This window comes from Pristis pectinata, chromosome 28 (genome assembly GCF_009764475.1).
Source record: "Pristis pectinata isolate sPriPec2 chromosome 28, sPriPec2.1.pri, whole genome shotgun sequence".
NCBI classification, from domain to species: Eukaryota; Metazoa; Chordata; class Chondrichthyes; order Rhinopristiformes; family Pristidae; genus Pristis; species Pristis pectinata.
This window is the reverse complement of record NC_067432.1, coordinates 31,224,054-31,236,936: the sequence shown is the minus strand read 5'-3', so window position 1 is coordinate 31,236,936 and position 12,883 is coordinate 31,224,054. Positions and strand designations below refer to the sequence as shown.

At 40.4% G+C, this 12,883-nt stretch overlaps 1 protein-coding gene across 1 annotated transcript in view; it reads right to left on the bottom strand.

Moving 5' to 3' along the window:
- The window catches only part of cep152 (centrosomal protein 152), a 106,018-nt gene that overhangs the window by 39,131 nt on the left and 54,004 nt on the right, over nucleotides 1-12,883 (bottom strand). Inside the window, exons 9-15 of the mRNA XM_052040432.1 lie at nucleotides 11,318-11,518; nucleotides 10,869-11,015; nucleotides 9,399-9,491; nucleotides 8,728-8,891; nucleotides 7,779-7,995; nucleotides 2,815-2,934; nucleotides 2,512-2,642 (exon numbers count right to left, since the gene is read on the bottom strand). Of these exons, the coding sequence (XP_051896392.1) occupies nucleotides 2,512-2,642; nucleotides 2,815-2,934; nucleotides 7,779-7,995; nucleotides 8,728-8,891; nucleotides 9,399-9,491; nucleotides 10,869-11,015; nucleotides 11,318-11,518 (1,073 nt within the window). The remainder of the gene's footprint in view (nucleotides 1-2,511; nucleotides 2,643-2,814; nucleotides 2,935-7,778; nucleotides 7,996-8,727; nucleotides 8,892-9,398; nucleotides 9,492-10,868; nucleotides 11,016-11,317; nucleotides 11,519-12,883) is intronic.

Below are 12,883 nucleotides of genomic sequence, written 5' to 3'. Positions count from 1 at the left end.
CACTTGAGAGAAGTTAGGAGGTTTAAAAACAAAAGAGGACGTGAGAAGGATCTGGCAGGAAAGGCGAGGCAAAATCCCAAGAGATTCTATTGGTATATTAAAGGTAAAAAGATGGCTAGGGAGAGAATAGGTCCCCTTAAAGATCAGCAAGGCCATCCGTGTGTGGAACCAAAGGAAATGGGTGAGATTTTTAATGAATATTTCTCTTTAGTTTTTACTGTGGAATACTAAGGAAATGGGGGAAATGAATGGTGATGTTTTGGATCAGGTACAAATCAGCAGGGAAGAGGCATTAAGGTGGATAATTCCCCAGGGTCTGACTTGGTGCATTCTCGGACCTTGTGGGAGGCTCGAGAAGAAATTGCGAGGCCCTTGCAGAGATTTTTGCTTCATCTCTGGCCAAAGGCGAGGTTCTGGAGGGTTCGAGAGAGGCTAATGTTCAAAAAGGGTGGCAAAAACAAGCCAAGAACCTACAGGCTATTGAGCCTGACATCAGTGGGGGCTAAACTGCTAGAGGGGATTTTGAGGGACAGGATCTACCAACATTTGGAGAGACAGGGTCTGATTCAGGATAGTCAACACGACTGTGTGTGGGAAGTCGTGTATGACACATCTCTTGGAGATCTGCGAGATGGTAACCAATAGGGAAGATGAGGGTAGGGCAGTGGATATCGTCTATATGGACTTTAGCGAGGCCTTTGACAATGTCCCTCATGGCAGGCTAATCTGGAAGGTTAGATTGCATGGGATCCAGGGGAGATAGCAGATTGGATACATAATTGGCTCAGTGCTAGAAAGCAGAGGGTGATGGTCGAGGGTTGTTTCTCAGATTGGAGACCTGTGTGCGACAGGGGTTGGTGTTGGGACCTTTGTTGTTTGCAACTTAAATAAATGATTTGGATGTGAACGTAGAAGGTACAACTAAGTTTGTGAATGATACTAAAATAGGTGGCGTTGTAGATAGTGTAAAAGGTTATTGAAAAATTACAGGGGGGTCTTGATTAGCTAGGTATGTGGGCTGAGGATTGGCAAATGGCTTTCCATCCAGATAAATGTGAAGTACTGCATTTTGGGAGATTAAATCAGGGTAGGACTTATACAGTGAATGGTAGGGCCCTGGGGAGTGTCATGGAACAGAGGGACCTAGGAGTGTAAATGCAGAGTTCGCTGAAAGCGGCATCACGGGTAAGTAGGATGGTAAAGACAGTATTTGGCACACTGACCTTCATCAGTCAGGGCACCGAGTATACGATTTGGGAAGTTATATTGCAGTTATATAAGATGCTGGTGAGGCCGCACTTGAAGTATTATGTTTTTATTCACCCTGTTATAGTAAAGATGTTATTAAACTGGAAAGAGTGCAGAAAGGATTTACCAGGACGTTGCCTGGACTTGGGGACACTTCCTGAACTACAAGGAGAGGTTGCGTAGACTAGGACTTTATTCCCCGAAACATAGGGGCCACAAGAAAGACTGCAGATGCTGGAGGGGTGACCAGATAGAGGTATGAGGGGCATAGAAAGGGTGAAAGCACATAGTCTTTTTCCCAGGGAGGGGATGCTAAAAACAAGAGTCACAGGTTTAAGATCAGAGGTGAGAGATTTAAAAGGGACATCAGGGGCAGCTTCTTCACACAGGTGGTGCGTATTTGGAATGTGCTGCCAGAAATAGTGGTTGAAATGGGCACATTGTTTAAAAGCCACCTAGGTAAGTACATGATGATATTTTATAAAACGACAGAGGTCCAGTACAGATCCCTGCAGAACACCACTGGTCACAGCCAGAATAACAGCCATCCACCACTACCATCTGTCTTCCATGGGCAAGCCAATTCTGAATTCAAACTACCAAGTCTCTGCAAATCTTATGCATTTTAATCTCCTTGATCAATCCAACACACTAATGGACAACAGAATGGAACATACTGACACCTAGCCTGCAGTTTGACAGGAATGTATTAGAGAATGCATCTGCAAGTGACTCCTCATTCAGTTTCTGCTTACATCAGCATTTATAATCTTTATGATTCCATAACTTGTTGAGCTATGAGCCAGGTTAGTTTTGCAACTGGCCCCTCAGGTTCACACCAGTGATTGCTTGTGCATCAGTTGAATGTCGTTGCCCACTCTCACTGGAAAGACAAGTTTAGGAAAGTTTTTTTTCTTTATATTGCAGTATATTTACATTTTACTTTATTAGCAGTGATTTGTTTTCTTAAATAAGTTAACATTTTTTTAAAATGTTTTTCAAACTTAAAAAAAATGTATTTCAATAATTTTTCAACTAATTCCAAATGTCCCTGATTTTCAAGGAAATCTGTGGACAGGACCTAAAGATGAATTGATTAAGCCTTTCCTGCCACTTGCAGATCCTTGTACATTGCAGAACACTTACAGTAACTGGAGCTGTGTGATTTTAATTGCAGCCACGGGGCCACAGCAGGCAAGCAAAAATGTTTATTTTCTTATATATCACTGTTCACTTCAGCACATTAAGTGCTTCACCCTGTACCTGTCAATTGCCTCTTGCTTATCCTGTTCAAAATCCTGGATCATCTGGCGCATTTCATTGTACAATTCTTGGTTTGCTTCTTTAAACTGTTTTTCGCTACTGGTTAGCTTTTCAATTTCTTGTTGCTTACCCTGAACAAGAAACCAGACTGGTTTAAAAATAGGCATCAAATTGAGACGTGCACTCATCGGGCTGCGCACACACACTGCACTCACACACGCCTACCGCAGTCTCTCACACACACCGCACACTTGCACAGAACACACACACGATTTCCATTTTGAGCAAAGGTTCGAATTTCACCTCAATTTCTATACGTAGAGCCCGAGTCTCACACCGTAGCTGCTCAACTTCGTCTCGAAGGGCCTTTTCTGGAGCAGATCCTATTGTTTCCAGCTGCTTTTCTAAAGAAATGGCTCTTACCTGATGCAGACAATCAAATTCAGTTATGTTGCTTTGAATCATTCCACTATTAGCCGATTTGGTGAGCACACTATTATGATGTGAAAAAACTTACTGATAAAAAACATTAATATTTCACTGGAATGAAATCTACAATGAAGTTACATCTACAAAGAAACTTTCAGTAACCAGCTGAGTAAATATAAGAAAGAGAGTTGAGGTGAATGTCTGATTAATAAAGATAACCAAAACAATAAATCTAGAACACAAGGTCTCAGTATGGAAATAGGAATGTGTCTTCTTGAGCTAGTCCCATTTTCCTGCATTTGGCCTATATCTTTCTAACTCTTTCCTATCCACGAATCTGCCCAAAATTTCTTAAAATGTTGTAATTGCACCCACCTCTACAGCTTCCTCTGGCAGCTCATTCTATACACCCACCTCCCCCTGTGTGGAAAACCTTGCTTCTCAGGACTGGAAGGCTTGAGTTATAAGAAGAGACTGGATAGGCTGGGACTGTTTTCGTTAAATCTTTCCCCTCTCACCTGATACCTATGCCCTCAAATTTCAGACTCCTCCACCCTGGAAGACAGACTGTGACCATTCACCTTATTTATGCCCCTCATGATTTTACTAACCTCTGTAAGGTCACCCCTCAGCCTCCTTTGCTCCAGGGAAAACAGTCCCAGCCGATCCAGTCTCTCCTTATAATTCAAGCCTTCCAGTCCCAGCAACATCCTTGTGAATCTCTTCTGCACTATCTATAACTTAGTAACATCCTTCCTATTGTACGGCACACAGTTGAATTGAAATTTATAGAAAGGAAGTCCAGCTTCTCTAGTAACAACAGAAAGTGTAGGAAACACTTAGCAGGTAAGGTAACATTCCCCCAGGTCAGGGCCCTTTGTGCTGCTGGACATGCTGAGTGCTTCCAGCACATTTTGTTCTTATTTCATATTTCCAGATTCTCAAGAATATGGAAAACAGGAGAAAAATAAGAATAAATAAATGCAAACACAAGGAGTCATTTCTCTAAGTATACAACTCAAGTAAATACAGCCACAGTCTAGGTTTCCACAAAGATACTTTATCTAGAACTTATCAAGATGTCTTTAGTGCAAAAACAGAAGCATTCTGAGGCACTTCACAACCAAATTTAATCAAGTTGAAAGGATGCCAAACCATTTGGGAAGGATAAATAAAACATGTATAGAGAGATGGCAGGCAACGTAATTGAAAAAGATGGAGACATTAAAAGTTGAGCCATAGTGCCTCCAATAAGGAGCACACAGAAGAGTAAACTGTGGTTAGAAAACAGGACTCCAGGTAATTGTACTGATGGTGTGGGGCAAGAAGTTGAAAGAATCTGAGGTAAAGTATATTAAAATTTAATGAACTGGGGAATAGAGCAGTAAAGGCGAACAAAGTTATAAGACAAATGGATGGGCAACAGACTTCTGTAAGAAAATGGAATTTATGGAGAGATCCAGCAGAAATTCCAAAAACTTTGGAAGAATTTTGAAGACAAAGAATGGTAACATTGCAGAAATACAGTCAGTCATATAGTAATATAGCAGGGAAGTAGGCCCTTCAGCCCAAATTGTCCATGCCAACCAAGGTGCCCATGTCTGGCCCATAACCTTCTATCCAGGTACTTGTTTACGATCTATGTTGATGATTTAGATGAAGGCATTGTGAATAACATTAGCAAGTTTGCTGATGATACAAAGTTGGGTGGCAGTGCGACATGTGAAGAGGAAGTTAGGAGAATTCAAGGTGATTTGGATAGGTTGGGTAAGTGGGCAGATACTTGGCAGATGAAGTTTAATGTGGATAAGTGTGAGGTTATCCACTTTGGGAGCAGGAACAGGAAGGCGGATTATTATCTGAATGGTGTGGAGTTAGGTAAGGGGGAAATACAAAGGGATCTAGGAGTCCTTGTTCATCAGTCACTGAAAGTGAATGAGCAAGTGCAGCAGGCAGTGATGAAGGCTAATGGAATGTTGGCCTGTATTACAAGAGGAATTGAGTACAAAAGCAAAGAGATTCTTTTGCATTTGTACAGGGCCCTGGTGAGACCACTCCTGGAGTATTGTGTACAGTTTTGGTCTCCAGGGTTAAGGAAGGATATCCTGGCTATAGAGGGCGTGCAGCGTAGGTTTACGAGGTTAATTCCGGGGATGTCGGGACTGTCTTATGCTGAGAGGTTGGAGAGACTGGGATTGTACATGCTGGAATTGAGAAGATTGAGAGGGGATCTGATTGAAACATACAGGATTATTAAGGGATTGGACAGGATAGAGACAGGAAATATGTTCCAGATGTTGGGGAAGTCCAGGACCAGGGGGGCATGATTTAAGAATAAGGGCTAGGCCATTTAGGACAGAGGGGAGGAAAAACTTCTTCTCCCAGAGGGTTGTGAATTTGTGGAATGCACTGCCTCAGAGGGCAGCGGAGGCCAATTCTCTGGGCACTTTCAAGAAGGAGCTAGATAGGTTTCTTATAGATAGGGGAATCAAGGGATATGGGGACAAGGCAGGAACAGGATATTGATTGTTGAGGATCAGCCATGATCTCAAAATGGCGGTGCAGACTCGAAGGGCCGAATGGTCTACTTCTGCTCCTATTCTCTATTGTCTATTATCCAAATGTCATTTAAATGTTATTAGTGTTCCTGCCTTAAATATTTTCTCTGGCAGATCATTCTATGTACGCACCACCCTCTGCATGAAGAATTTGCCCCTCAGGTCCCTTTTAAATCATTCCGTTCTCACCTTAAACCTATGCCCTCCAGTTTTTGGTTCCCTTTCCCTGGGAAAAAGACTGTGTGCATTCACCCTATCTATGCCCACATGATTTTATACACCTTTCTAAGGTCACCCCTCAGTCTCCTATATTCCAAGGAACAAAGTCCTAGCCTGCCCAACCTCTCCCTGTAACTCAGGCCCTCAAGTCCTGGCAACATTCTCACAGATCTTCTTTGCACTCTTTCCAGCTTAATAACATCTTTCCCATAACAGGGTAACCAAAACTGTATACAATACTCCAACTGCAACATAACTTCCCAACTCTAAGACTCAATGCAATACACAAGATGCTGGAGGAACTGAATGGGTCAGGCAGCACCTATCGAGGGAAATGGGCAGTCAACATTTCAGGCAGAGACCCTTCATCTGGACTGAAACAGAAGGGAGATTGTCATTATAAAAAGTTGGAGGTAAGCAGTTTCACTGGTTCCCCTCCACCACTGTTCCCATCTGCCCTCCCCACCTTCCTCTATCAGAATCCATCACCTTTAGCTCTTTGTCACCTCCACCTCTCAGCTCCCAGCTTCTGGTGCTATTTCCACTCTCCCCTCCTCCATTTGCCTATTACCCCTCCTCACCTGGATCCATCTATTGCTAGCAAACTCTTGCTCCACCCCTTCCCTCCACCTTTTTATGGCCATCTCCCCTCCATCTTTCAATCCAGATGAAGAGTCTCGATCCAAGACATCAACTGTCCATTTCTCTCCACAGATGCTGCCTGACTTGTTGAGTTCCTCCAGCATCTTGTGTGTTGCTCCAGATTCCAGCATCTGCAGTCTCCTGTCCTCAATGCCCTGGCTGACGAAGGCCAGTGTGCCAAACACCTTCTTCGCCACTGTCAACCCGTGACGCCACTTTCAGTGAACTATGTACTTGTACTCCTAGGTCCCTCCATCCACAATATTCCCCAGGGCCCCATAATCGTACAACTCTACAAGTCCTACCCTGGTTTGACTTACCAAAATGCAACACCTCGCACTTCTGAATTGAAAGCCATTTGTCAATCCTTGGCCCACTTACCTAGCTGATCAAGACCCCACCGCACCACCCCTGTAAGTTTTAACAAATATCTTTACTGTGTATGATCCCACCTACATCAGTATCATCTGCCAAATTAGTAATCAAGCCTTGTACATTCTCATCCAAATCATTTTGTATAAATGATGAACAACAAAGGTCCACACCACAAGTCACAGGCCTGCAGTCTGAGAAACAACCTTTCATCATCACTCTCTGCTTTCTACCATCAAGCCAATTATGAATCCAGTTAGCCCGCTCCCCCAGATCCCATGAAACCTAACCTTCCAGACTAGCCTACCATGCGGGACCTCATCAAGGGCCTTGCTAAAGTTCACATAGATAACATTCATTGCCCTGTCCTCATCTATCTTCTTGGTTACCTCTTGGAAAAACTAGCAGATTTTTGTCAGACACGATTTCCCACACATAAGGCTGAGCTGATAATCCCTAATTAGACCTCATCTGTCCAAATGCTGGATGATCCTGTCCTTCAGAATCCCATCCAGTGACTTAGTGAGGTCAGGCTCACCAGCCTGTAGTTTCCTGGCTTGTCTTTGCAATCCTTCCTATTAGACAATAGGATACAACATTAAGCACCCTCCAGTCTTCCAGAACTTCACCTGTGGCTAAGGAATCTGAAACGTTAACTGCTTTTCCCTCCACAGCCTTTTGGTTTTTATTTCATATTTACAGCATCTGTTGTGTATTCTTCTATTGCCGAGTTAGACCGCCAATGAACTGAAGCCAACATGTTTTCTTCATATAATCATCACAATTATGTAGGGAGGAAAATTTAAATATATAAGGAAACCCTGCTACTCAAGATTGCTGAATATTAGTAATTCAAATAATCACAAGGACTCAGGTCCCTAAATGCATAACAAGTTTGCTTTGTCATTTGGCTTCCAGTAGCAATGTATGGCCATACAGTGCTAAGCATGGAATCCAACAAAACCTTTCAAAATCTGTTCACATGAGCAACTAAAACATGAAGGCATTTATTTTCAGTATTCCCTATTTAAGATAAATTCAACTGACCTCATGATTTCTCGCCAACTTTTCAGCATTTTGTAACATTCCCTTCAGATCAGCTATACATCTTTGACTTTCTTTCATTTCATTCTGAAGTTGAGCCACTTGATGGCGCTTTGCTCTGATGTTGCTTAGTGATCTTTCCAGTTCAGTCTTCAGTTCTCGTATTACATCATCCTTGCACAAGGTCTTATCTGAATCTCCCTGACACAATAAACTTGAACTGGTAGAAAGTGGGAAAGAGAAATACTATCAAGTATATCATAGAATTACTGAACAATATGCACAGAAAGAAACAAAGATTTTATTCAATCTGCATCAAACTCCCAAAGCTTCCCTAATCCTAACAAATTATTCATTGCTAAAAATGCTTTTTCTTGCATTGCCTCTAGTTCTTGGTCAATCCCTATATAACGGTGCAGTGCAATTATTGCCTCTTCAGCCTCTGAAAACAGTTTCTTGGTATATAAAGAACGCTGGAAAATTTTAGTATTTGCGATTTCTTGACAGTGGCCCTCACTAACTCAAAATATACCCATTAAATAATCTCTGGATCTCAGTTGATCACATATTTGTCCCCAACTTCTAGTCCTTATTCTCTATTTATTGCAAATAAGGGAAAAGAAAGGTATTACTCACGATACTTCATTCAGAGTATAGAAATAACAGATAACTTTAAATCAAAAGCTGAAACTTCAAATGTTGATTGAATAAACCAACTTAAATATTGAATGCACGCAAGTGCAATTAACATGATGAAAATCAATGTAAACATAATTAAAATATAAATTAATAATATAAATATCCCAATAGGCCATAGCAGAATGATAAGTTTTCAAAAGATAAAGAGGATTTTGCAAAATTGCTGTGAAACAAGAAATACAAAATAATGCACAATAAAAGGCTGCAATTAAAACTTTGCAAGTCCAATCATGAAAAACATTTCAATTTCTACCTTTGTAACCTGGGCAATTTCAGGTTCTCATTCTTAATGCAGAGGCCCATGTATGAATCTGATAATGGAACTTCTGCTTCTTCTGGTACTTCTTTAATGATGGCATTGACCTTAGCAGCAGATTCATACAGAGTAATCTGTTCTTTCAAGTCAGTCAGTTCTTCCTAAAAATAAACAAGTAAGCCTGCTTAGCTTTAATTTACACAGGATTTGTGATGAGACCAATTTAGAGATGAATGGAAGTATGTCGCTCCAAAGCAAAGCAAATAACTACTTCTGTCGTGTTTCGGAAAAATAACCTGGAGCAACGTAAACAGGACAGCAGAAATTTCATGCTGAGAATTCAATGACCACAAACAGATCAAACAAGATTCTACCATATGTGGTTCTACCATATGTTCATAGTAAAATAGAGTGCAAATACTTCCTCAATTCTCAGGTCTAAAGAAATAAAGTACAACAGCCTTGGAGGAGTCATTTATCCTTGTTTGCTTTATTCCTTTATCAATTCTTGCAGTTTGTTCCACTCCATCTCTTGAAATTTTATTTCAGCTGTACTTACAAATATGCAGAAAATCAAATTTGCACCCTTACCCAGATGTGTTAGCAATTTTAAAAAATGAGATTTGGACAATTACTACATTAAGTAGAAATAATGACTACATGATGACCTGTAAAGCTTTATTCATGTTGTCACTGATTATTCCTGGTAGACTGGACTTGCTGAAGTTGGATCCGAAGTTGAGTGATCTCCTGCATTGAACCTGAAACACCCACAGTATTGTTAATTACCCACAAATTTTGTATTAAAACACAAATTACTCTATCACTTGTATAAAATGTCCATCACGTTTTCAAACGAGGTTTTGATTTGCATCTGCTTGAAATAATTACTGGGTAGGAATGTGATTTCTGTGACTCAGCACCTGCTAAATATGAGCTTTGCAAAGTTTCAATATCCAAACTCCATACCATATCTGCAGATGATATGAAATTGCAACAATCAACCAATGATAGTTATCTCCGCAGGAAATGCTGACTGGGAAATGCGGTCTATTACAGGTTTAAAAAAAGCAAAAAATTCTGCTTGACAGAAATGAAGAAAAAAATTCTTTACATGAGCTGCCAGAAATAGTAACTGAGGCAGGCACATTAGCAACATTTAAAAGCCATCCAGATAAGAACATGAATAGGAGGGGTATGGAGAGCTATAGGCCAAATGCAAGCAGAAGGGACTAGTTCACTGGGTGATACAGTTGACGTGGACGAGCTGGGCTGAAGGGCCTGTTTCCATGTTGTATGACAGTTTTGATGCTGCAGATTTTTTTTAAGTTCATCAGTGTATTTCAAAAACCATGCATAATTAAAATTGAGAATATAGTCCTAAGTCAGATTCAATGGAATCCAGAATCAAGAACATGGAGTATGGTTTTTATTATTAAAGTCACAGAAATCACATACGTACCGAGGAGTTATTTCAAGCATATGCAAATCAATTTGCTAACTGGAAACATAAATGCTTTTTCATGTTCAATATTTATTTTTCCTCAAATAAGAGATCATCACTATAAATGCCAGCTAGTAATTAGAATCATAGAACTGTACAGCACAAAAATGGGCCCACGCGCCCAGTCCTCGTCCATGCCGACCATGATGCCTTTCTATGCTAATCCCATTTGCCTACATCCGTCTACTCCTTTCCTAGCCAAGTACCTGTTCAAATGCCTTTTAAATGTTGTGATAGTATCTGCCTTCACTACCTCCTCTGGCAACTCATTCCAGGTAATCACCACCCTGTGTGTGGAAAAACTTACCCCTTCAGACATCCTTCAAATTTCTCTTCTCTCATCTTATACCCATGCCCTCTAGTTTTAGAGCCCCTTCCCTAGAAGAAAGATTCTGGCTATATATCCCATCTATGCCCCTCATGATTTTGTAAACCTCTGGGTCACCCTTAAGCCTCCTCTACGTTCCAATGAGAATAAACCCAGCCTATCCAATCTCTCCTTTATTAATATAGCCCTCCATTTCTGGAAACATCCCGGGGAATCTCTTCTGCACTACCTAATGGTAATTTAAATAAATTTCCACAACAGTGCGTACAGCAGATTAGAATAGTGAATTAGAATTTCTCCTCCAACCTGTTTGCAGTAATCCCTGCACAGCTGCTGGCTTGCCTCTAAACTTTTTGTCAGACCATTAATTATGTCTGCTTTCTCCACTTTGGCTTCTTCCTGCTCTCGTTGTAACCGCTTTACTTGTTCCTCAAGTCGTTTAGAATTCTCTTTCTTACAGAAAAGGCAAATGAGAAAAAAAAGATTATTCGATTTTTAAACTGTAAAATTACACACACAGTAGTTAAATGTTTAACTTTCTCAAATTAAATATTTATGGATTTCTAAACATTGCATATGTTTCAAGTCTGTTGTCAGAACATTTTTTTCCTTCCAATTATTCACAGGAAAACATTTCTTTCAAATGGTTTTCATCCAGCTTCTACTGTACTAACACAAGATATCTTATAAGATTATATTTTTTGAATCGTTGACAGCAAACTTTACAAATGTAGCAAAAGTATACTAATTCTAACCTCTTCTTCCAAAGAGATACTAGTTGCATCAAGTGTCTGCTGCATTGCCAAGATAATTTTCCTCATGTTTTTCTTAAGTGCGCCAACAATATTCTCATGTTGTTCTCTAGCACGAGTAAGAGATTCTGATCGACTGAGTTCTGATAGTTGCTGCTGCATGCTTTCCATGGCTGCCTCAGCAATTTTCTGATTCTTCAGTGCCTGCACAGAAAACCAAAAAACACGCACAATTTTAAAACAGAGAATATAATTATTATTCGAGTTCCTTTGAATCTGAATCAAGAAGAGTATGGTTTTTATTATTAGTCACAGAAAACATAGGTATCCAGGAGTTCCTTGGAATGTAGGAGACTGAGGGGTGACCCTTATAGAGGTGCATAAAATCATGAGGGCATAGAGTGAATGCACAGTCTTTTTCCCCAGGGAAAGGGAACCCAAAAACTGGAGAGCATAGGCTTGTGAGAAGGAAAAGATTTAAAAGGAACTTGAGGGGCTAGTTTTTCCACACAGAGGGTGGTGCATACGTGGAACAAGCTGCCAGGGAAAGTAGTTTTGTACGTATACAATGAAGACATTTAAAAGATATTTGGATAAGTGCATTAATAGGAAAGGTTTAGAGGGATACGGGCCATACATAGGCAAATGGAACGCTTAGGTAGGCACCTTAGTCGGCATGGACATATTTGACCAAAGGGCTTGTTCCGTGCTGTATTACTCTATGACTTCTGAGTTATTTCAAACAGATGCAAATCAGTTGGCCAACTATCAACACAAGTGCTTTTTCATGCAATATGATTTTTATTTGCCTGAATAAGAGATCAAAACTACAAATACCAGCTAGTAATTGTAAATTTAAACAAATTATTCCCATCCGATCGACAATGAATTGGAATTTTCTCCTTCACACATGAGCACAAATCCAACTCGGATCTGCCAATTTTCTTCCCACTCTCAACTGTAATAAAGCCAATATAATTTTCAGTAAGAGTAAAATTTCCAAATAGAGAAGACAAATCAGTTAACCTAAATAATGACTTAACACTTGTTTGCAGTAAGATCTTGATTTTGTGTGATTAAAATTAATTACACTGATGAAGAGCTCAGGTGTGTGGAAATGCAGTTTTTAAGATAACAGCCCTTTTTAGATATTAAGGGAATCAAGGGAGAAGGAGTTAGTGCAGGAAAGTATCACTGAGGTAAAGTATCAGCCATAATCTTGTTGAACGATGAAGCAGGCATGAGGAGCAGACAGACCAACTGTTATTTCCAACATAATTATGTATATGTTGCCCCAGTCTGGTCTCTAGTGGGCATGGGAGCATGATGTAAAACTGCCACATAACTAACATTGCTCAACGACATCACTCAAACATACCCAAAGGTAGCGAGTTGTCAGGGAAGTTGGAAAGCAGTGTCTCATGGGTGCAACAGTGAATAATGAACTTCGGCACATGGTGGAGCAGAGAAGAGCTATGCCCATCTTAAATGCTACACTGACATTAGGTTCCTGCAATGGAAAACACTCCTGTTTTTTGCATTAACAACTCTCACAACTGAAAGAAAATT